Source organism: Dendrobates tinctorius, unplaced genomic scaffold, assembly GCF_039654945.1.
Source record: "Dendrobates tinctorius isolate UK_male_01 unplaced genomic scaffold, ASM3965494v1 ptg000041l, whole genome shotgun sequence".
NCBI classification, from domain to species: Eukaryota; Metazoa; Chordata; class Amphibia; order Anura; family Dendrobatidae; genus Dendrobates; species Dendrobates tinctorius.
Window position 1 is genome coordinate 4,652,946 of NW_027361709.1, and position 23,878 is coordinate 4,676,823.

A 23,878-nucleotide genomic window follows, 5' to 3' on the forward strand; every position below is an offset into this window, starting at 1 on the left:
AGCAAATTAAAGCTACAAACGAAAAGGGGTAATTATGCAAAAGTGGCTTCTCCAAAGCAATATGTACGTGTAATAAATGCATATTTAACAGAAAAACAATTACAAACTCATTTTACGGGAATGGAGGAGAGAAATGTCATTTACTATATACACAAAAAAATAAAATAGCTCCACTAAAAACAAATAAGAAAAAAATATATAAAAAAAAGAGCAGAATACTAATTACAGCTGAACATTGTCCCTAGTGGTCAGAAAGAAAATATTAATAAAAATATTATGTAATCGGAAAATATAAAAAGCAAAAATATAAGAGATATAAACAGTAGTGCAGATTAAATTATAAATTAACCAAAATAATAAATATATTCGATGATAGATACAGCTCTGGCAAAAATTAAGAGACCAAAATTTTCAGTTTGTCTTAATTTTTCTCTTTATAGGTATATTTGAGTAAAATGTAAATTGCTATTTTAAACTATAAACTACTGACATCATGTCTTCGAATTTCCAAGCACGAAATATTGTATTTATTTTCCGAAAATGAGAAATGGTCAAAATAACAAAAAAATGCAGTGCTTGCAGACCTCAAATAATGCTAAGGAAACAAGTTCATAATCATTTAGAAACAACAATACTAATGTTTTAACTCAGGAAGAGTTCAGAAATCAATATTTTGTGGAATAGCCATGATTTTTAATCCCAGCTTTCATGCGTCTTGGCTGCTTTCCACCAGTCTCTCGCACTGCTTTTGGGTGACCTTATTATGCCACTCCTGGTACAAAAATTTAAGCAGTTCTTTGTTTGATGGCTTTTGACCATCCATCTTCATCTTTTTTAATGCAGTTCAGCTCTGGAGATTGGGCTGGCCACGACAGGGATTTGATGTCCTTCTTTCACACATTGACTGACCTAGCTGTGCGGCATGGCGCAGAGTTGGGGAACATTGCCTGAGCAGAAGGACTCGTCTGTTTTCCAGGATAACCTTGTATGCAGCTTGATTCATACATCCTTCGCAAAGATTAACCTGCCCAATTCCAGCCTTGCTGAAGCATCCTCAGGTCATCACCGATCCTCCACCAAATTTCACAGTGGGTGCAAGACACTGTGGCTTGTATGCCTCTCCAGGTCTCCGTCTAACCATTAGATGACCAGGTGTTGGGCAAAGCTGAAAATTAGGCTCATCAGAGATTACCTTACTCCAGTCCTCTATGGTCCAATCCTTATGGTCTTTGACAAACTTCAGCCTGGCTCTCCTTTGCTTCTCATCGCTGAAAGGTTTTTATCTAGCTTTACCATGACTTGAGCCCTGCCTCTAAGAGCCTGTAACGATCTGTTCTTGCCATGCACTTCGCCCCAGCTGCCATTTGCCATTCCTTTTGTAGGTCACTTGATGTCATCCTGTAGTTGCTGAGTGACATTCGAATAAGATGACGGTCATCCCGGTCAGTGGAGAGTCGTTTTCGCCCTTTGCCGGTCTGCAGCTTTGTTGTCACCAATGTCTGCTGCATGACCATGATGTAGTGGACAGCCGTCTTAGGAATTTTAAGGACGGAGGCAACATGACGCTCACTGTATCCCTCTGCTTCTAAAGCCAGAATTGAGCCCTTCTTTTTGTCTCTCAACTCCTTTGGCCTGGTTTAAAGTTATTTATTTCATTCCTTTTACTTTTGGGATATTACTAGCACTTGTTTTGCCATCCAGCTTGTCCTATTGCAAGAGGATTGTGAACACCACAGCAGGGTTTTTTTATACTTTCCTTCGTTAAATAAGATTAGGTTCATTGTTTCAGGTGATCACCTAATCAGAAGCACAGTAAGTAGAATGAGGTGTACTCTGGTTGGAATACAACCGACACTGGAATGGAATGGCTGTCAGACATGGAGAGAAGCTAATTTTTATAAAACTGCGCAGTGGTCTCTTAATTTTTGCCAGAGCTGTATATATACACACACACTTTTTACAAATATATAAAATATATAGTATATTCTTCTACAATAAAAAAAATACCAAATATTTATATATTAAAAATACATTATATATTTTTCACAATAAAATTACATACCACAATAAAAAAAATTATAAAACAAGATGAACTATTTTATTTTAAAAATAAAGTAATAAAATAGAAAAATATATATTTAGCAAAAAATGCTATAATAAAAAGCAATAAAACAATTTTGAATAAAAATAAAAAATATAAGATCTACAGGGAGCTGTACAAAAACGTAAAAAGAAAAACAAAACAAAAAAAAATATAATTAAATATCACTCGGCTATAATATGCTTTTTTATTTTTTATTTAATTTTTTTTTTAACAGTCTCATGCCCAGAAGAACTTCTCACCAATGTGGCAGATCTCTGTGGATTTAAAAGGCCAGGTTATAGTTTAATCACATGACACTTGTTACAAACCTCATTTAATTTGGAGCTAGTAGACACAGGCACCGGCTCCCGTGTGTGGTTCTATTTAATGCATAGAGTGGACTAAAGATGTATTAGCAACGATCTAAGAAATCTGTACAGCTGGATCAATACCTCTTCCAAGAAGCAATCCTATTTTCTTATTCCACAGGGAATCCTATGAGATGAAAGCATCTCTCATATCCCCCCCACCTCTCCGCTGATTGTACCCTGGGCACAGGATGCCGCTGGAGACCCAGAGAGCAGCAGCCAGCTTGGAAGGGTTACAGGCATTTCATTAATTGCTCCTTCTACGTTTGATTAAAATCCTTCATTCCTTCATGGCCCTTCAAGCTCACTTACAACTGTGCATTTAATTACATTCTCTGCTGCCCAGATAACTGTAACCCCCGATCAAATATTTCACTTTATTAACAAAGGGGGATAGTGGCACAGCATGGCGGAGTTCAAGCCGGAGCAGACAAGGGATAAAGAGAGTTAAAGGAAGAAAAAAAAAATCTTAAAGCTTCAAAACTTTTGCATGAATCAGGAATACATTTATTTATTTATTAGATTCAATTTCTAATCTTAGACCAAAATTAAAAACCTTTTGCATTATGGAAAATGCCAAGCAAAAACCGCGGCAGCCCGGCCTCTCTCAGAATGTAGATGTTCCCTGGGTATTTTTAATAAAGTTGAGCGAAAAGTTTTGCAGGACGCTGGTCCAGGCGAATCATCATCGGTAATTTGTGGCTGCCAGACCAAAGCCCTAGGACCCTCTTCTTACATGTAGACATCCCCAGCGCTTCTTCTGATTAGTAGGACAGCACGTCTTCACACATGCACCGCGCAAAGTTAGCTACTGGGAAAAGGCGACGGGAAAGCCAGCAAGCCATGCCATTTCCAAGGCTGTGGTCGAGCGGCCATAGACCACCGACTTATTCACAAGGCCAGGATTCTTGCTCATCTCTACCAGGGAATATTTTGAGTTACTGTTATATTAGTGGATGCAGTTAATCACAAACAGATGTAATGACGCTGAGGACATTGCAAAAATGTGAGCACTTTTTTTGTCCAAGTTTCTGCCTTAGAGGTTTGATTTCCCACAAAAATCCCTACAACTACCTCATGCCCATTGTTAAAGTGACACCTTGCGTTAATACAATCTTCCAGACAGACAAGCCCTTTTGGTACTCATATCTGGAGAAAATGTCTCTCTCTTTGGATATGCAAATTGCCTCTTCAGAAAGAAAGAGGACTTTTACTCTACAGCGCCACCTATTGATAGTAGCGATCCTACAAGTCACAATCAACCCTTTAACGAGTCTTGTAGTATGACTTAGGATACAAGCCAAATCAGAATCTCAATTTGCAGACACGGTGTTTCGAGCTGTTGGCTCTCGTCAGTGCAAAGTATGAGATCTGATTTGGCAAGGTGAGAGGCTCTGGACTAGGGTCTAAGAAGTAAGGTTTCTCAGAGGAGCATTGCACGGCGAATAAGTCTCCTTACCTTGACAAGCCACAGCTGGCATGTCACTCTCCGCAAGGAGAAACTTTACTTCTTTTACCTCTCTCTTTGGAAACATTCTGAAGACCAATGTCTTCTTCCAAGCTATTACGCATAAATACATTTTTCATTAGACTCTGCATGATTTGGGCAAGATCTGAGCAGAACAATCGCTCTCGAGCTTAGTCAAAGACACAGAATGCCATTTTAGATCATACAACTCGTTGGTTAATATTTGGGGAACAGCTTTGGAGTTCACGTCAAATAGAGTTTGACTATGATGCAACTCCTGCACCACAATTCCTCCAGCAAGAAGAAAGTAGGTGGTCTACTTGATGTCCTATGTATAGTCAAAGCTAAGTAAACGACCAATGGAAAAATCAACTCTGCTGCATCCAAATCCTGACCAATCTGGTTACTTGGCCTAATTTTATATCTCTCAAAATGGATTTATCCACACATGGAACAACAGACAAGAACAGAGCTCATGAGCAAGAACAGTATATTGGCCTTCCGCAGTCCAATAGTTCTGTCTGTGACAGGAGCTGCTTGCTACTGTGGAGGTGGGAATGGGCCCCCTTACCTCTTGGGCACCTGTGCAGGAACAGTATATGGGCCCTTGACAAGCCAACAGGGTAAGGTGTATGGCTCCCTTACCTCTTGGGCACAGGTTGCACCAATGATATAGAAAAATAAGGGGAGCTCGCTATAATAGGTGATCTGCAGAAATAATATCATATGCATACAAACAAACTTTGGCACACTAAAGTGTGCCGGAGTTTTTTCGTATGCACCAATGTTATGCCTGCCCATACATACATGCATGTGCAAAGACATCTATGGTTGCTATCGTCCGTTTTATTGAAGTGGATCATTCATGATCGAAAAGTCGCCGTTGACCAACTTTACCCGTCTGCTTGATGTTTTTGTTATGTACCAATAAATGGGAGGAGACACAGATTAGATATTAGAAAAAACTTTTTGACAGAGTGATCAATGAGTGGAAAAAGCTGCCACGAGAAGTGGCGAGTTCTCCTTCAATGGAAGTCTTCAAACAGAGGCTGGACAGACATCTGACTGGGATGATTTAGCGAATCCTGCTTTGAGCAGGGGGTTGGACCAGATGGCCCAGGAGGTCCCTTCCAACTCTACGATTCTATGATTCTAAATGTTTCAGCCAAAAGACCAGAAAATCATTCACCAGTATCTGTAAAAATCAACTATAGGACACTGTAGGTGTCAGTACATCCAGTTATCAATTCTGCTGGACAAAGTTGATCACTTTTTAAAACTAAACCTATTCTTTCAAACTTTAAGGGAATTTGTCATCAGGAAAATGACTGCTCAGACCAAGGGTAAAGGCCCCGTTACACGCTATCAATGTCCCAGTGATCCCACCAACGATCCGACGTGGATGGGATCGCTGAGACATAGTTAGCTGATCGCTGGTGAGCTGTCACAGACAGACTCACCAGCGATCAGGACCAGCGTGCACGCTGGTATCCAAGGTAAACAGCGGGTATCTAAGGGCCGCGCGGCTCTTAGATACCCGCTGTTTACCTTGGATACCAGCGTGCACGCTGGGCAGCGGGAGACCAACGATCAAAAAATGGCCCACGACACTCCTGCACGATCAGCGATACCCGGCGGGAGGGCCGGTCGCTGATGCGTGTCACACATAGCAATATCGCTGGCGATCTCGCTGTGTGTGACGGGGCCTTAAGCCGATCACCTATGCTTGGTCTGAGCCAACAACCCCCTTTCTAGTTTCCATCTATCTCTGCCCCCCTTCCTTGATTGACAGGAGCCATATAAGTATGAAGATACAGTGGGCGAAATAAGTATTGGACACGTCACTCAGTAAATATATTTCTAAAGGTGCTATTGACATTAAATTCTCGTCAAATGTCAGTAACAACCCATCCAATCCACACAGGCAAAGAAATCAAACCATAGATGTCCATAACTTATGTGTAATAATGAGAAATACTAAAGAACAATCCTGTACAAGGACTAAACTGTACAGTGGGATTTAGGTTACCTGTAGGCTTGGCTTGACCTTATACAGATTTGGCTCAGCCAACTCAGGTTTACTTTTCTATATATCTAGATACCAGTGATACACCTTCATTTATATGTTCCTCTTATGTTTTCACATTCTTATGATTATTTGGTTGTTATATATTGAGGTGCTGTTATTATTTTCTGAGCAGATTGCTTTTTAGTTATTATATTCAAGGTTTCAAGACCACATACTTTGCTTCTATTTTTACATATTCCTCTACACAAACACCATTCACTTGGATCAATTTTGCTTTGGTTGCTGTCTCCTTTAGGGACTTGTATTGTAATTTTGTGATCAATTTCATTACTATATAACTGTATTATTGTTGATCCTTTTCTTGGCTCTGCAAATTGGAGGAGGATTGCAGCTCCTTACACAGACCTTCTTGTGGTAATTTTTAGCCTTCGTTGGCTATTTCAACTGTTTTTATGTTTATGCTTTGTTTTTTGTTCATTAATAAAATGTATTAGATTTTATTATTGGTGATCATGACTATTTCATACACACTTTCTTCTTTTGTTTTTTAGTATTTTCATCTTAAGTGTGTGGTCAGTGATCCCTTAGCCATTTGTTGTGCCCTCAAGTCTTTTATATGTACTAATAATGAGAAATGACAAAGGAAAGAAAAAAAAAGTATTGAACACATGAAGCAAGAGAGGTTGCAAAAAGCTAAGGAATGTGATGACACCAGCTGAAATCTATCAGTTATTTGAAAGCAGCCACGCCATTTACTGAAAATATTACTGATGGCCTATAAAAAGGTGTCTCATTACCAAGGTGCCACACAAGAAACATCTCATGATGGATGGGTAAAAACAGTGAGTCGTCTCTAGACCTTTGCCACCTTATTGTTGCTAAACATACTGATATCATTGGTTACAGAAGAATTCCTAAACTACTGAAGGTACCAGTGAGCACTGTTGGGGCAATTATCTGGAAGTGGAAAGAACATCACTTCTCCATAAACTGGACATGACTAGGCACTTCCCACAATATTTCAGAAAGAGGAGGTAAAAAAATTAACAGAAGAGTTGTCCAAGAGCCAAGGACCACCACCCATGGAGACCCATAGAAAGACAAGGAATCGGCAGGCATAATTGTTTCAAACAAAACAATGCACTCACCCACCATGACCTATATGCATGCTCAACACACAAGACTCAATTGCTGAGCAACAAGCATGTTCAAGCGCATTTACAGTTTGCTCAACAACATTTAGACAAGCCTGTGAAATACTGAGAGAAGATAGTGTGGTAACATGAGGCCAAAACTGTACTCTTTGGATCCCATAATACACAACATGTTAAAACACAATACCAACAGTGGAGTATGGAAGTGTGAACATCATGGTGTTGTGTTGTTTTTCAGCATTTGGCACTGGCAAACTTCCCGTCAGTGAAGGAAGGATGAATGGACAAATGTACTGAGACAGCCTTGATAAAACTCTGCTGGTGGACATTTTGGCAAGACAATGATCCCAAAACACACAGCCAAAGAAAACACTCAATTGGTTTTAGAGAAAGAAAATACAGTTGCTAAAATGGCCAAGCCAATCACTGGATCTGAATCCAATAAAAAAAATGTATGGAAGGAACTAAAGTTCAGAATTCAAAGAAGGAGCTCATGGAAGCTTCAGGATGTGTGTGTGTGTGTGTGTGTGTGTGTGTGTGTGTGTGTGTGTGTGTGTGTGTGTGTGTGTGTGTGTGTGTGTGTAAGAATGGGCCAAAATCACACCTGAGCAATGCCTGCGACTAGTTTTTCCATACAAGATGCGTCAAGCTGTCATCACCAACAAAGGCTTTTATACGAATTATTAAATAAATTTCAGTAAACGTGTTCAATACTTTTCCCCTATGTCATTTATTATCATTACACAATTTATGGACATCCATGGTTTCATTTCTTTGTCCATGTGGATTGGATGTATTGTTACAGACATCTGGTGAGAAGTTCATGTCAGTAGCATCTCAAGAAATGCTTAGAAAATTGATGACATGTTCAATACTTCTTTCACAAGCTGTAGATGCAAAACAAGTAGGTCGGAAAATGCACAGACCATGTCAACGGTGCACCTTGCGCCTGTGCTTGGTCTGAACAGTCATTTTGTGCTGCCAGATTTTTCATGAGAAGATTTGAGAATGCAGTTGATGGTTGGTTCTTGAAGATTTTGTTTTGTATTATAAAGGGCCTGTTTTGCCCTATATTGTTTTCTTTTGCAAAGACTATATCTGACATATTGTCACATTCGTAGGTAATAGATAGCAGAAGACGCGAGGTATGAGCTCTCAGGTGCTGATCTACACGGAGTTTAGTGGCTATTTATACATGCAAAGAAGGAATGCCTCACGGGGTTTTATTTGAGGTGTGAACACCCCCCACAGCTGTCATCAGTATTTTTTCCTATATCTTAGAACTTCCTCCTTGCACAAGGCAAAAGAGGAACATGGGCTGTCATACCGGTGTTGAAGAAGGGTCCTGAAAGTCTTCTGCCTCCAAATTCACCTCCAATGCATCATTTGCAATCAAAAGACGAAAAGAGGCAAAGTGAGGAGCTGTCACCCATCTCGTCTCCAACCAACAAAGAGACATGGATAACGAAAGAAAACTTTCCCCTGAAGGAACCCCCCACCATTCTTTCCATCTTCTCCTACTATCCGCCACCCTGAAGATGCCGCTCCTGACGAGGACGCCACACCTCACATCTTAACAATGCTTCCTTGGCTTGACAATTCCTTGTCACTTTGCTTATTTTTCTCCTAAGAATATATATATTTTTCAGGAGACATCTACTTGGGAAGGAAAGAAAGCAGCTGTAATGTCGGATAACTCTCTAATAAGCAGAGGAAACTCAAGCAGGAGGAGAAGAAGCAGAGAAACGTGGTGAGAAGTCTTGGCAGACTCACAATTTACCCGTCTGGCTATGGAGATGTGGACTGACACTCGAATAGTCCTCTTATCTTCTAGCCTTCAGCGGTCTGAGCTGTACCACGCTAAGGATGGGAAGAACTTTGCAAAAAGTTTCTTCATAGACTGCAAGACTTGAGTCAACCTCCAGAAACCCTATTCTAGTCCTCAAAAGCTCTTCATTTACCGAAGTGGGCCTCAAAGATGTTCTATGACACATGACCCAAAAGGCTATTATCCTGCGACGTCATGTCAGTTCCTTTTGGCCCCTACACAGAAAATAGAAGCTGGGTGTCTACCTCTAACTGCAGCCATAAAAGTTACCACATTCTTAAGGGGTTGTCAAAGTAAAGAAAATGTAGTTAGAGAGATATTCTCAAGTTTGGAAGTTTTTCCCTATCGAGTTCATGAGACATCTTCCAGATTCCGAGATTTGGGGCTTATGACTGGAGCGGTGGTGGATCATATGAACTGTTGCTCCATTCATCTTCTATGGGACCAACATAGAAAGAGGAACGAAGCACTCCCACAGGAATGGAGCGGAGGTGTGCATGATCAACTACCTCTTCATTCACAAACCCCAGTTTTTGGAATCGGATGGGATCCCAGCAGTCAGACCACCAGTGATTGGGAACCTATCCCCTGGATAACATGAGAATACCCCTTTAAAAGAGCTTAAATGGTCACTGTTGCCTCAGCAAACTTTGCATAAAACAATAGTACAAGCCAATATAAGAAACTTTGCAGTGTACAGTCATGAGAAAAACTAAGTACTAGATTTCTATGGATTTACGTATCAGGAATGATAATCACATCTGCTCCTCAGTAGGTCTTAAAATTTCCGAAAAAACAACCTCAAATGTACAACACATGTACACCACATGACAGATCACATCATGTCATTATTTTAGAAAAAACTAGGCCAAATTTCAGAAGCAATGTGTGAAAAATTAAGTACACCCTTACTACCTCCTTAGCAAGCAAGAGAGAAAGTAACAGCCAGCTGCTGCTAACCAAAGTTATAAAAGCAGAAGTTGAGACAGTTTGCTGGCCTGGAGCATTGAGGTGACTTACCAAAATGCCATCAGTGATTATTAGAAAAGCAATTGTTGCTCATTAGCACAGTGACAACAGAAAATTACAGACAATCTGCAGAGGGGAAAACCTGTGAAAACTTAGGACACAAGTCATCTGACAGAAATAGGCTATTTTCCTATGTCTAGTAATGATCCGTAAGAACTAGTGATGAGTGAGTATACTCGTTACTCGAGATTTCCCGAGCATGCTCGAGTGATCTCAGAGTATTTGGATGTGCTCGGAGATTTAGTTTCTGTCGCCGCAGCTGCATGATTTGGGGCTGCTTGACAGCCTGAATACATGTGGGGATTTACGAACAAAAAGGCAATCCCCACATGTATTCAGGCTGGCTAGCAGCCGCAAGTCAAGCAGCTACGGCGACAGAAACTAAATCTCTGAGCACATCCAAATACTCAGATCACCCGAGCATGCTCGGGAAAATCTCGAGTAACGAGTATACTCACTCATCACTGGTTAGAAGAACTGGTGATGAGAGATCGTGCTCAGATAAGGTGTTATCAGAGCATGCTTGGGTGCTAACCGAGTGACTTCAGTGTGCTCGAATAATATTTTAGAGTCCCCGCGGCGGCATGTCTCGTGGCCGTCCAACAGCCTCAACACATGCGGGGCATTCCCCGCGTGTGTTGAAGTGGGACCTTCTCAAAAATGTGTCATGGCATTGTAGAAAAGCACTATAGTGCAGGGGATATGGTGCTGTATAGGTTGTGTCCGGGAAGCCTTAAATAAGGCTTCAGAATGTAGTGTCACAGCTGCTATGCCGCGCACCCGTAATTGTACTGTGTGCCAGCGTAACTGGAAGTGACATGGCGCTTCGGAGCAGTATGAGGAGGAATGCGTTCCTCCTGTTGGACGTCACCGGAAGTGACGTGCGAGGAAAGGAAGGGTCTCTTCTATGTAAAAGTTGGTTGGAAACGCTTATCACAATGATGTAAAAAGGGGGGGCGTGTTATAATGAGACAATCTAAGAGCTCAAGGAGATCCCTAGTGGTAAAAATGAGCGGTGGTCAAGTATGGTGTAAAAGGGGGAGAAAAGTGGGGGGCGAGACACTACACAACACGTTATTTTTGAGAAGGTCCCACTGGTGAGTGTAGTTCAGGTTTACCTGCATGTTTGTCTTATTTCCATGCTGTTTTCCTCTCTTTTATATGACTTTTACTGAGCATTCACAGTGTAGTGTCTTAAACTCATCTGCACCTTTCTTTCGCAGTTCTGTGTCCGCCAGTACTTGTACAGTGGTCAACCGGTATTATGTATTTAACCCATATATATCTTCCATAAAAATGGGAAGATTGACTACGTCACCATACTGTTAATTGTATGTTTTCTTTTCTCAAGTGTATCATTCTATTAAATTAGTATTTTGTACAGTGTAGTTCCACTTTTTCTGCCTCGTACTGTTTTTCTCAGAAAAATGCACCTGTTAAACATATATGCATGAATATATATTATGTTTTATGTACCACACTGTCAATGAAACTTAATACAGAGATTATCCATGGTTTGGGTATTAGCTACATATATATTAATTATTTTGTTATTTATACCTTTTTTGTTCTGATGAAGGCCTGGTTAATTGGCTGAAACGTCAAAATCTTTTAGACAGTGGATGAACCTGTATCAATAAAGCATTCTTATTTTTCCTGCATCAATTTTGGAGGGCCAAATCTATTTTTGCCTCATCAGAGCACCACATGAAGACCCCCCCACAGGCCGCCCCGAAGCACAAGCATATCATTAACTGAAAATAAAAGATTAAACAAAAACAAACACAAGACGGATTTCATCAACTAAGGTATAATTTTAATCAGTATACTGGCGCCGACCTGACACTGTCTATAGGTTACTGTGCACAATCCTGCTGACAGGTTCCCTTTAAGTGATGCAGGGGTGTTTGCTCTTTTTTGTTTTTATCCTAGGTTTTGTCATCAGTACATTTTTTGAAATTTCACCTTAATAGCTCATTAAGGAAATACAAAAGAAAGTCTAAATTTCGACCCCCAAAGAAACCCTGACATTACCATGACCATCAGACCCTCCGGACCATGTGTGATAACTTCTTTACACTAATGGACCCCCTGTTCTGAGAGTCCAACTCCTCCAATACTTCAAATTACTACAAGAGCTCATACCTGCTTTTCCGTCATAGCGTAGATGAACTGCCGATCGGGGCTCAGCACCAAATCTCGGAGGATTGCATTTCCCTCGTGGACCAGGACATTTTCGTACTGCTGTGTCGCGTGGGAAGAGTATGATCCAGACAAGTCAACCAAAATCTGTATGAGAAAAAAAATAGACATTTGTTTTAGTTTTTTTTTTTGCAAAAAACGCAGCAAATCCTAGCCCGGAAAGAGTTAACCCAAGCATGTTTTAATTAGTTTGGCGATTCTCTGAACAATGCTGTTTAATTACAGATTGTGAGATCCCAGAGCATGGCTCATCGTTTCTCGGTCAATACTCTGCGCTAATCCAAATCACTGTAGGGCCGCGGTCGTGTTTATTGCAATGGAGGAAGCGGCGGCTGATAAACAGACTATTGAGCCCTTCAGATAAACTCCCAGCGCTATTAAAAAGATTAGACGGACACGGGCAAACACATGGAGTATTAGGCAAACACAACATTACAATCGCTGCAGCAACTTGACATTCGTGAAGTGCGGATGGCTGCAGCGTGAGTGATCGTGCGGCAAAGAAGCCAAACGCGAGTGGCTTTACAATGATTGCACATGGATGGCAGATAGGCGAGCACCAGAGGAAGAGAAAGCAAATATTAACACAACAGACTGGGAAGCCCTCGCCGCTCGGTGCACGTCAGGGTGACATTATGCTCATCGTTCCAGCGGAGCACGGGCTCGGATGAGGCGAAGACGCAGAGCAGAAACGGGGTCACACATAATCTGACAGATACAGCTGATAACGAGCAGCTCTAAGCTACTCAGGGTTTCTACGTTTTACTAAAAAAAAAATTAAAAGAAAATGTACATTTTTCACAACAGATTTTTTTTTAAACCTTTTTTCCCCAAAAATCATGATAATGAAAAGGTTTTGTTCAAAAAAAGCAAGATTTTTTTTTGTCTATGCCTAGTATTGTAGCTCAGCACCATTAGCGGAGTGTTGGAGAGGAGCTTTCCATCTTGCCTGGAGGTTAGCTGAAACTGAACCTCAATACCAGACATAGCCCAAAGCAGAGATGGCGCTGTTACGTGAAAAGGAGCAGACCCTTTTTTTTCTAGTCCTGGAAAAGGAGTCTGTAAACCCAAAATGACCGTATCCCACTATAACATAACCTTGAAAGGGATATCACCCATATAAAAAAAAAATACACCCTTAATGTTCTATTGCCTGCCTCCGTTCTACAGAAACTCAAGTTTAATCTAACATTCTAATTAGATGCTTGGTGCATTCTGGGTGTGGCCAGAACACAGTGTCACTCACTGGTTTTTGTTAATGTCTGCCTCCCTCACTGGTGATTGACAGTGCTAGCTTGTCTGAGCTTTCTCTGCAGGCAGTGCTTATGTGGCGCCCCTGAGGCTCAGTCGCCACAGAGGTACTGCACCTTCTCCTAAGGTGTGGTGCCCCACCATCCAGGTAAGGTGGGACTCCTTTCCACGCTCCAACACTCACACCCCACACAACAGGGTAGTTCAGCATAACCACATTGCGGCTCAGTGCTTAGAGAGTAGCAGAGCACCTCTGATGGTTCCCTGCATGGAACAATGGATGTGCTGGGAGGTGGGTGGAGTTTAGATACACAAAAGAGTGGGAAAGTTGAGGATAGAGGTTCATTCTGACAGAAGGTCAGTGAGGAAGGAAGCCACTCGGGAGGAGTGGGGATCCCTGGAAGAAGGGATGGAGGAAGGAGTGCTGCAGCTGCCTCAGTGATCTGAGCCAGCTGGCACGGGAAAGGAACAGAAGGAGAAAGACGTAGAACTGCAACCTAAGCTTCCATAAGAGAGAGAAGGATCAGTACGGAACGAAGGAGTAGGAGAACAGAGAGGAGACGTGGGTTGGAAGAGGAACCCTGCCTATAGGTTCTCAGCGCAAGGCCGGGGCCCGGTCCCCGAGGTTGTATGGACACTTATGGTTCTGCAGCAGACACCGGTGGAGTAGTTGGCTGTAAATGCACTACTCCCATCTAAGACTTGGGGCACAACAGCAACACGGATAGAGAGACTTAGGAGTAGAGAGTCCCCGAAGCAGGCTACAGCTGTCTGCCATACGAGTAGAGTTCTTGGGAACATCTGACAGGAGGAACTCCAGAGTACCACGGTACTGAAGCTCTTCACACTTTAAGGCGCAATAGAGGAGTCATTCAGGAAAGGTACATGTTGGCGGAGTATTGGAGAGGAGCTTTCCATCTTGCCTGGAGGTTGGCGGAGTCTCTGACCTGGAGGACACGGCCCGGAGGCAGGCATCCTTGTGTACCGCAGACAGTAAAGCTTTGGAACTGCAAGCCTCGGTGTCCTCCATTCATTCTCGCGCCAACCCATTCAGCACCGCTACATCTGGGTACCATTCTTTACACTGCCTGCGCCTTTCCACAACCATTACAACTACACTGCCCTGGGACATCAGCCCTGCCTGTGGAGGGCTATACCATCACTGCTGCATCCTACTATCTGTCCCAGAGGATCTGTCTGCAGCGTCGGCTTAACTCCTCCCTTGACGAGCACCACAGGTGGCGTCACGAACTATTCCATTCCATTGACTACATATACATTCCGCCATTGACTTGGGCGCCCAGGGCCACGGTCCGGGTCACCGCTGCTGTGACACATCCCCCTGACACCGGCCCGGTACCGAGTACCCCACAGCCCTGGGAGGGCGACCCACTTACTCAATGCAAGAAAGCACAGCCAGTGAGGGAAGCGGGGGCCATGTATAACCAGCCGGTGGGGAGAGCACTGAGCCTATTGGCCATGCCCATGGTGCAGGGGCACGTTAATTTGCATATTTTGGAGGACAGGGGCTGAGAAATGAGCACTGAGGGTGCAATTTTTCTATCCCTACAAGCTTATGTGCATACGGTACTCCCTTTAAGGGCAAAGGAGAACAGTAGAGGCAATGAAAGTGGTGCGATTGCAAGAAGTGTAATCCCATGAGATCACATTTGACAAAGCAGATATCATGGGTGACATCACTGTTCTCCATAGTTTTCAAAAATGTCTTCCAAGATGGGTAATAAAAACCATGAGGCGGCCAAAATAGCAAAAAATACCCAACTGGCAAGTCCATTAAAAAAAAAAAAAGACATTGAGACTAATGTTTGAAACAGTTTATGGAAAAGATGCAATTTTGCAGTGATCATTGTTCCTCTTGAATGTCTAGACGATAAGTCTTACTCAACACCGGTCTGAAGTTTTGGGCAGCTCGAATTAAAAATCCCAATTAATTAAAGCAACCTGAGCATAAACGGGAATCTACACAAAGGGCTACAACAAACCTTTAGGAGGAATCTGGGCATCTCAAAGTCATGTCAGCCCCTACTGGGACGCCTCCAGGCCACTTATCCGCCCTAAGGTTTCGAGCCGGGAGAGCAGAGACTCCCGAGAGCTCGCTCATTAGGATGGAAATATATGCCAGAAAAGCAAACGAATCACAGGCCTGCTTTAATTAGAGGCACAGCTTTGATTCAGCGCCAGCGCCCGATAACATCATCCGAGGATTATTTTAGGCATTTTTACTAAAACAAATGCACTTAATGAAGGGAGAGGAACCTAAGCAGATTTAAAGAAACAGAGGCGATGTTAGCAAACAAGTCTGTTTAAATAAAGCTGCAAGCATTTGACAAGGGCATTATCGATCGTGTTCACACGTGTAGTATTGTTTCCAATTCGCAGCAGCACACGACTGTGATGAATCCTCCCCCAATTGTAAGTGCTCCAGACTCCACCTCCTGATGCTATTTGCCTATTCATGTTCATATGAATACTAAGCACCGCCCATGCGGGGATAACATTTAAACCGTGACAGTAGAAACTACACATTAAGGAAGGAAACTAATAAAATATTTATTTTTTTCTCCCTACCAGCGGGACATCAATGGGACATTAAGGACATTTCCTTTGATTCTTTCTGGTCCTGTGAAAGGGGTGCTGTGCAGTCAGAAGCTGGATGTGATGCAGCTGGGGATGATCGCCATAAGAAATATTTATCTGGGACAGATGCCGGCTACAGGGAGAGACACGAGGGTCACAGGCATTCGTATGTAGAACGTGATCCCAGCCAGAAGCTATAAAAATTCTCCCGCTGCAGCAGATGTGAAACACAAAGTACTGATGTCATGAATATACTTAAAGGGCGACTTCGCACTATTTCCAGAGACCAGAATGGCTGCCCCCGACAGCTCCGCTAAGGGTCGTCACTCTACTTTTCCCTAAACTGCGATATTGCAAGCTATGGCTTTGAATGTGGTGGGAGCAGGGGCCGTTTGCTTCGCCCTCTCCATCATGTAACTTTAGGTCAAAAAGTCAGAGACTTCAGAACTAGTAAACGGGAAGCAACGGAAGAGTGGAGTCATGTCAGACGCTCCTGGACCAAAATCAAAAATGCAAGAAAGCAGAAGTAACGCAGCACCTAAATGGAGGAGAAATCAATAGGAGAGGAATGCTGTGACAACAGGGAGGGAGAGGATGGAAGGGGGATAAACAAGAAAAAGCAGGAAACATTGTTCTGGGCCATAGGATTCGCTGTGGGAGAGCTCCGACTGAAGGAAAGAAATGCAGCAGTGAAATCTATTTAAAAAGGGGAACTCAACCTAGGAAAAAAAAAAAAAAAAAAGAGCTTTGCTGTAAGTCTGCAACAGCGACATCTGTAGGCTAATAGCAGTATAGCAAAAGTCAAACTTGAACTATACTTGGTCATAGGAACCAATTTAGCTCTTCTCCTCGAGAAGGAAGGTATCTGTCTGTATTAGGACCTACAGGTGGCACTAGAGTTCTCACAGATCTGGAATGTACTAAACGATTCTCAGGACCCAGGTTCGGTGGCAATGTCAGTAGTCCGTGTCTGCTGGACAAGAGCCCTGCAAACCTTCTCCTACCTGATGGGATCCATGACACCTCCTTTGAGCACCAGACCCGCCTAACACAACATCATGTGTATCACGCCGCAATCATGATGTTGCACCGAGCCTAGTAATAAAAAAAAAGGTTCTGGAGATGCTGACAGGTAGAAGGGGACTCAAAGGGCTCTCGTTCAGCAGACAAGAATTTCCAACATGGCTGGCAAACCAGAGTCCTGCAAATCTTTCTTTCTCCAGCTCTTCTAGATAGTATTAGAATTTCAAGTGTTATGCTTCCACCTAGCGGTCAATGATCATGAAAAATAAGACTTTAGTAAATCATTATGTTACACTTGATGCGTAGAAAGCGCTTGCAACTGATCGTAGGAGATTGAAGGCGGCCACACGCGGTCTACATCAGTGATTAGATGCGAAATGAGCTTCCAAAAGAGGAAGATCATGAAAGCTTAAAAAGATCATAATCGCATTAATGCGCACAAAAACATCCATAATATCTTGGGATACTATCTGTTCCTTGGAAAATTCAGAGCTCTGTGTATTATCAGGACAATATTAGCTAATTTATGGGTGTCAAAAAATAAAATATAGTGCACCCTTTCAATAATGCTCCTATATAGTTTATTGGGCATTTTTTTTTCTACTTGCGTTTATAATTTCTCCTCTCTAAAAATACTAATGTGTTACATATAAACTTTGATAAAGGTTCTAGTGTTACCGTCCCTTTAAATGCAGTAATACTATCTTCTAACAAAGATATTTTATAGACAGTGACAAAACAATCAGATTTAGACCCAAAAAACAAATGTTCATGCCACAGATAGAGCTGCGATTTCATCTGGGGAACACGATTTGGGCGAGATATTAGATGGGTGAAGCGTCTCCCCTCCCGCCGTCACAGACATGTTTGTTTTCCCAATTACATTGCAGATCGGCGCAGCTGATAACAGAAGAAAAATCTCTATTAAAATATATTTTTGTTTTCGGTGAGATCTTTCTACATGAGAATTCGGGGGGTAATTGTATAATTGAGCTGTAACAAGCGCCAGTCGAGGGAGACAAAGAAGAAAAAAAATAGGATAAATCTGAGAAAAAAAAAAAAGAAATGTTCAATGAAACCCTTTGGCTACAGCTGTCAAATTACATATTTTAATGAGGGAAAATAAAGAAATTTCTAAACGCAAGTAACTTAGCCGAGGACTGAAATGTGGGTCAATGGAGACTAAGAAAGGCAGAACAAATGAAATCGCGGTGTAATAATAGAGATGGGAGGAGGACGGCGGCGGCTGTCGAATGGGTCGCGGAGAATTACACAAGTATTTACAGTGAGAAAGCAAAGTATGCCAAAAAGATAAAAGAAAAATGACACGGACACGAGCTGATGTCTGTGGGGAGGTGAGGATGAGATTACTCCTAGTGCTAAATATAAACCTCACTGTACTAGCTGTAACCACAAGGGGCAGTATCGAGGGCCTTATTCGGGATTATGGCTATATTAGCAAATTTATAAACAACGGCGGTGTCTGAGCACAAGGGTCTAGATTCCTTTGGTATCCATTGGGGAAGGTTCAGGTACACCACAGCTATGAGAACTGCAAGTATTGGAGCAGCCTGGACTTCGTCATGGTTCCAGAGCAACAAAGTGCAAATTTACGGTTCAGATGCCAAGCACTAGGATCACCAAGTTACAGCTCCTAAAAAATGTTAGACTGGCAAGGTTCAGGAGTTTGCGTGACAATTCTCCAAAGCACCAAGGTCCATGTCCAATAAGATCCCAGAGTATGTGTGCTTAGTATACAGTGCACCATGGTCCAGGACCAACAGATGTTGGTTTGCCAAAATCCAGAAGTCTGTGTGCAAAGCTTCCAGTATAAGGAAGTTTAGGTCCAAAGTCATAACGTCTGTGCACCAAACTTCACTATGCACCAAGCTTCAGTTCCAATAAATGTCAACACGTCCAAAAGTATATGCCACGTTTTCTTTGCACCAAGCTCCAAGTGTTTGTGTACAAAGCTTCTGGTTCACTAAGGTCCAAAATGAATGAAAGACATTGCAAAGTCCAGGTGTTGATGGGCCAAACTGCCTGTGCCCCAAGGTCTAAGTCCAAGAATTGTTAGTCATGCAAAGTCCTAGTTATTATTTTCAAAGTTTCCAGAGTGTCGAGAACGTGGTCCAATACGTGTCAGTGGTCCAAATGTTGTTGTGCCAAGCTTCGGGTGCACCACAGTCCAAATTCAATACAGGTCAACAAGTCAAGTCAAAAAGTGTCGATATATCAAGCTTCCTTAGTGTGTAGGCCCCAAAAAGAACCCATAATATAATAAAAGAGGGGCCAAGTTGCCCCGAGTATCGATATGCCGGAATATCGGAATTGCAAGGTTCTAGTTTCCCACATGTGAAAGTGGGGTAAAACAAGAACTCTCGACAAGTCAACAAAAGAATATATGTCGCTGTCTCGATGCCAAGTGTCTGTCACTCAAGTTCTGGCAGGTCAGCAAACGTATCTGCGGTCATCCAGTAATGCCCGGCTTTGGGAGATCCAATCATCTATACCCATTTATATTAATAACTGTGATGGGGCAGATGCCATTCTTTCCTGCCAATCTCCCTGGTATTGAAGGATGGCAGTGATGAGTGATGAAGCCCTAGCATTTATATACTTAATGCGGACGCTAATCCTTCCACCCACACAACAGGATTTCTATTAATGTTGCATTTTATTCGGAAGGTCCAGGACAGAGAATTAACTCTGATTGACAGAGAGAGGAAGGAGTAAGCGGAAACGTATCCTATCAAAGTTTATCAGAGGTGACACACAACTAAGGCGTCCTGGCTCTGGAGATATGGGTGTAGGGATTTCTACAGCTTTCTGTGCCCGATGTCTGTTATTGTTTGCAGCTCTGATGTCTTGTCGCTGAACTAATCGATTGACTGCAGTGCTGTCAGCTGTCAGGTTTGGCCGATACGAGTTACAGCCACGGCCTTTTAGGGCTTATCTACAGCATTCTATAATGCTGTAGATCAGCCCCCAATCTGACCTGTAAGAGAAGAAAAATAACTACTTATACTCACCCAGGGCAGTCCAGTCTGATGGGTGTCGCAGGTGTTGGTCCTGTGCCTCCCATCTTCTTGCGATGCCGCCCTCCTGCTTGCTTCGTGTCGCGCTCCTGCGCAGGCGTACTTATATGCCCTGTTGAGGGCAGAGCAATTTCTGCAGTGCACAGGCGCCGGACCTCTCTGACCTTTCCCGGCACGCACGCTCTGCAGTACTTTGCTCTGCCCTCAACAGAGCAGAAAGGCACGTCTGTGCAGGAGCACGATGCCGGGGAGCCTGTGTGGATGACACAGGGACGCGTCATCCACATGAAGCAAGCAGGAGGCCGGACCAAGACCTGCGACACCCATCGGACCGGACCACCCCGCAGGTAAGTATAATAAGAGTTATTTTTCTTCTCTTACAGGTTGAATCGGGGGATTATCTACAGCATTATAGAATGCTATAGATAAGCCCTGAAAGGCGGTGGCCGTAACTCGTATCGGTCAAACCTGGTGACAAGTTCCCTTTAAAAGGGACTGTCAGCCAGCCCATTTTAATTCAATCATTTAAAAGGTAGTGTCCCTTTACAATTAAATGCCTTGAAAGGTAAAATACCCATTAGCATGCAATACATGGAATAAAACCAAGAAACAACATGTAGTTTTCTTTTTGGCTTTCTTTATGGTGGGCATGGATGAGCCTACATGCAGACCATACCCCCTGGGCCGACATCACCATTGCGGTTAGCTGGTCTTGTAATAATTCACACTTTATTAGTATTTGGATGTGCTGCTAACTCCTGGCATCTAGTTAATTATGATTAGCGAAATGACGGAGATTAATCAGAGTCATTAGTATTGCATCTTGTAAGTGGGAACGGTTAGAAAAGCCGTATCTGAGGAAAAGGAGCATGTGTCTGCTGGGGGTGAGCTAGGTGATGAGTTCAAGGGTCATTTAGGACTCTAGTGGAAGATTTTAGGAATTTCTGTAGGAAAGTAATGTCCTGAAGATGTGAACTGCATTCAGTCTACACAATCCTCTGTGAGCCGCAGACTGCACTCTGGACGGAAACATCATATTCTCTGATTGGCTACACTGTAACAAGACGAGAAGGAATAGATGCTGAGGAGACATCCATATCTGTGTCACGGAGGCCAAAATCCATAATTGTGGGTCGCTCTCCCAGGGCCGTGGGGTACTCGGCACCGGGCCGGTGTCAGGGGGGGACGTGTCACAGTGGTGGCGGTGACCCGGTCCGTGGCCCTGGGCGCCCAAGTAATGGGGGAATTGAAATGGTGGAATAGTTCGTGACGCCACCTGTGGTGTTTGGCAAGGGAGTTGTTAAGCCGACGCTGCATGCAGATCCGCTGGGACTGCTGGTGTGGTGCAGCAAAGATGGTGTAGCTCCCCACAGGTGGAGCTGTAGTCCCAGGGCAGTGTAGGTGCAATGGATCTGGAGAAGTGCAGGATGGTGTGGATGCTGGTACCCAGATGTAGCGGTGCTGAAGGTGTTAGCGACGAAGGAATGGAGGACACCAGAGCTTGCAGTTTCAAAGCTTTACTCACAGTTCGTGGTACACACTGGTGCCTGCCTCCGTGCCGAGTCCTCCGGGGTAGAGACTCAATCAACCTCCCGGGCAAGTCAGGGCTCTCCTCTCCAACACTCCGCCAACATCTACCTTTCCTGAACGAGTCCTCCAATGCGCCTTGTGGTGTGAAGCACTCCAGTAGTTCGTTACCCTGGAATACCTCCAGTCTAGCTGTTCCTAGAACTCTACTTGTATGACAGACAGCTGTAGCCTGCTTGGGGATGCTCCTGGATCCCGGCTCTCTATCCGTGTTGCTGTTGTGTCCCAAGTCTTGGATGGGAGTAGTGCATTTACAGCCAACTACTCCACCGGTGTCTGCTGCCGAACCTTAAGTGTCCATACAACCTCGGGGACAGGGCCCCGGCCTTGCGCTGAGAAACTATAGTCAGGGTTCCTATCCAACCCACTCCTCCTCTCTGTTCTCTTTACTCCTTCGTTCCGCACTCGTCTCTCCTTCGTATGGATGCTTAGGTTACAGTTCTACGTCTCTCTCCTTCTCCTCGGACCCGTCCTCAGACTCTCCTGACTGACTGTCCTTCTGTCAGACGGCCCCCTATGGGACTGACTTGTAATTCTAAACCTTCCCAACCTTTTATATGGATCTAAATTCCACCCACCTCCCAGCACATCTCGTGTTACGAAGCAAGGACCCACGAAAGGTGCTCTGCTACCCTCTAAGCATGGAGCTGTAATCTGGTCCTTTGCTGAACTATCCTGTGTGTGGGATGCAGGTGTTGGAGTGTGGAAAGGAGTTCCCAACTTACCAGGATGGTGGGGCACTACACCTTAGGAGAAGGTGCAGTACCTCTGTGGCGACTGAGCCTCGGGAGCGTGACACTTGCACCTTCTGTCATACTAGATGGGCAATAATAACGCAGCCCGTAGAATTATTCTTCCTGGCAAAGTGAACGATGGTCACCTCTGGCATCCGTTATTTCATGCAGATGTGAATGGGGCCTGACAAATCTTCAGCTCGGAGAAGGATTGTATGGGTTTTCGTAGCTTATGGATGTGACCATGAATGCTGACAGGAAGCAGAGGTCTTGAAAATTGTTTGAAGACAAAGTTAAAAGGAAAAACTAAACATCTACTCAATGCGTCAAAGAAAATGTACCAAAAAATGCAAAAAATAAAAACCCGGTGGCGTAAGGGCCGTGGTTGTTGTTGTTGCCCCCCTCCCAATCAGAACGTGACGATGCTCTGCGCCTCTTATCTCTCTGCGGTAGTGATTAATTCCCCGTGACTGGCAGCAACAGGAGCGGGCGCTCGACGTGGCCACACTTCAAAGCCAGGGGCTTATCTGCCTCAAACACATGCGGCAACCTTTTCAGAAAAACCCATCACCGTTCCACGGACCGGGAGAAGCCAGAGAAAAGCACAAGAGAATGAGGCCTTGTGTGTTGCCGACACAAGCTCTGTTCCACCTACTTGGGCCAAAGTCTTATTGTTTTTTCTCCCTTCACTGGACATCGCCCTCGCCGCTTGTTCCTTCTTAAAACTCTACAATATCGTCATCTCGAAAAGAACAAACGCGGAACAAAAAATATCATCACTGATACAGGACGTATATAAGAGACGACGCGGCATCTATAGGATGCCCTACTGGTGACATTTTTTAAGCCTATTCACAGGTATGTTGATAACGGTAAGATTGTGTGACCCCCAAGCAATCACAAGAGCAGGGATCCTGTGCGCCGCATAGTAGTGCACATGGCTGACCACGGCTCCTTCCACCTTCTATGGGAGCAGTAGTCATACACTGCAATGTAGAATTCAGCAGTACCCTGGGTCAGTGGCCACCTCAGTAGTCCATGGCTGAGAGTCCAGAGCCATGCAAACCTCCTCCTAGCTGCCGGCATCCTTGACACCTCTTATTAGTAAGGCAGGTGGGACGTTATCTTTGCAGCCGGTTGGAGGTGGTTTCCATGGTGGCAATGGACTACAGAGGTGGCCACTGGGCTGGTGTCTGGGAATACTGGGAATCTTTTTGCTCAACTTTACTTCATTCACATGGGGGGGGGGGGGGCACAGGATCCTTAGTGATTCCTTGGGGGGTGGGTGGGGGTTCTGAGGGTGGATCGCCTTCAATCGTGTATTACATATCATATTAAAAGGAAATTACTTGTGGCAGAACCGCTTTTAGGTTACTGAGGGCACTGAACAATCCAATAATCATCAATTGTGTCTTCGAGCAAAACCTCTCAGATCTGGACTCCCCACCAAGCCTTGTCCCTCACGCAGCACTGCACCCGGACTCTG

General features: G+C 43.7%; 1 protein-coding gene across 4 annotated transcripts in view; it reads right to left on the reverse strand.

Moving 5' to 3' along the window:
- The window catches only part of PLXNA1 (plexin A1), a 347,787-nt gene that overhangs the window by 158,166 nt on the left and 165,743 nt on the right, over positions 1–23,878 (reverse strand). For all 4 annotated transcript variants that reach the window (XM_073575031.1, XM_073575035.1, XM_073575032.1 and 1 more), the window contains exon 4: positions 12,105–12,248. In XM_073575031.1, coding sequence (XP_073431132.1) covers positions 12,105–12,248 — 144 coding nt within the window. The remainder of the gene's footprint in view (positions 1–12,104; positions 12,249–23,878) is intronic.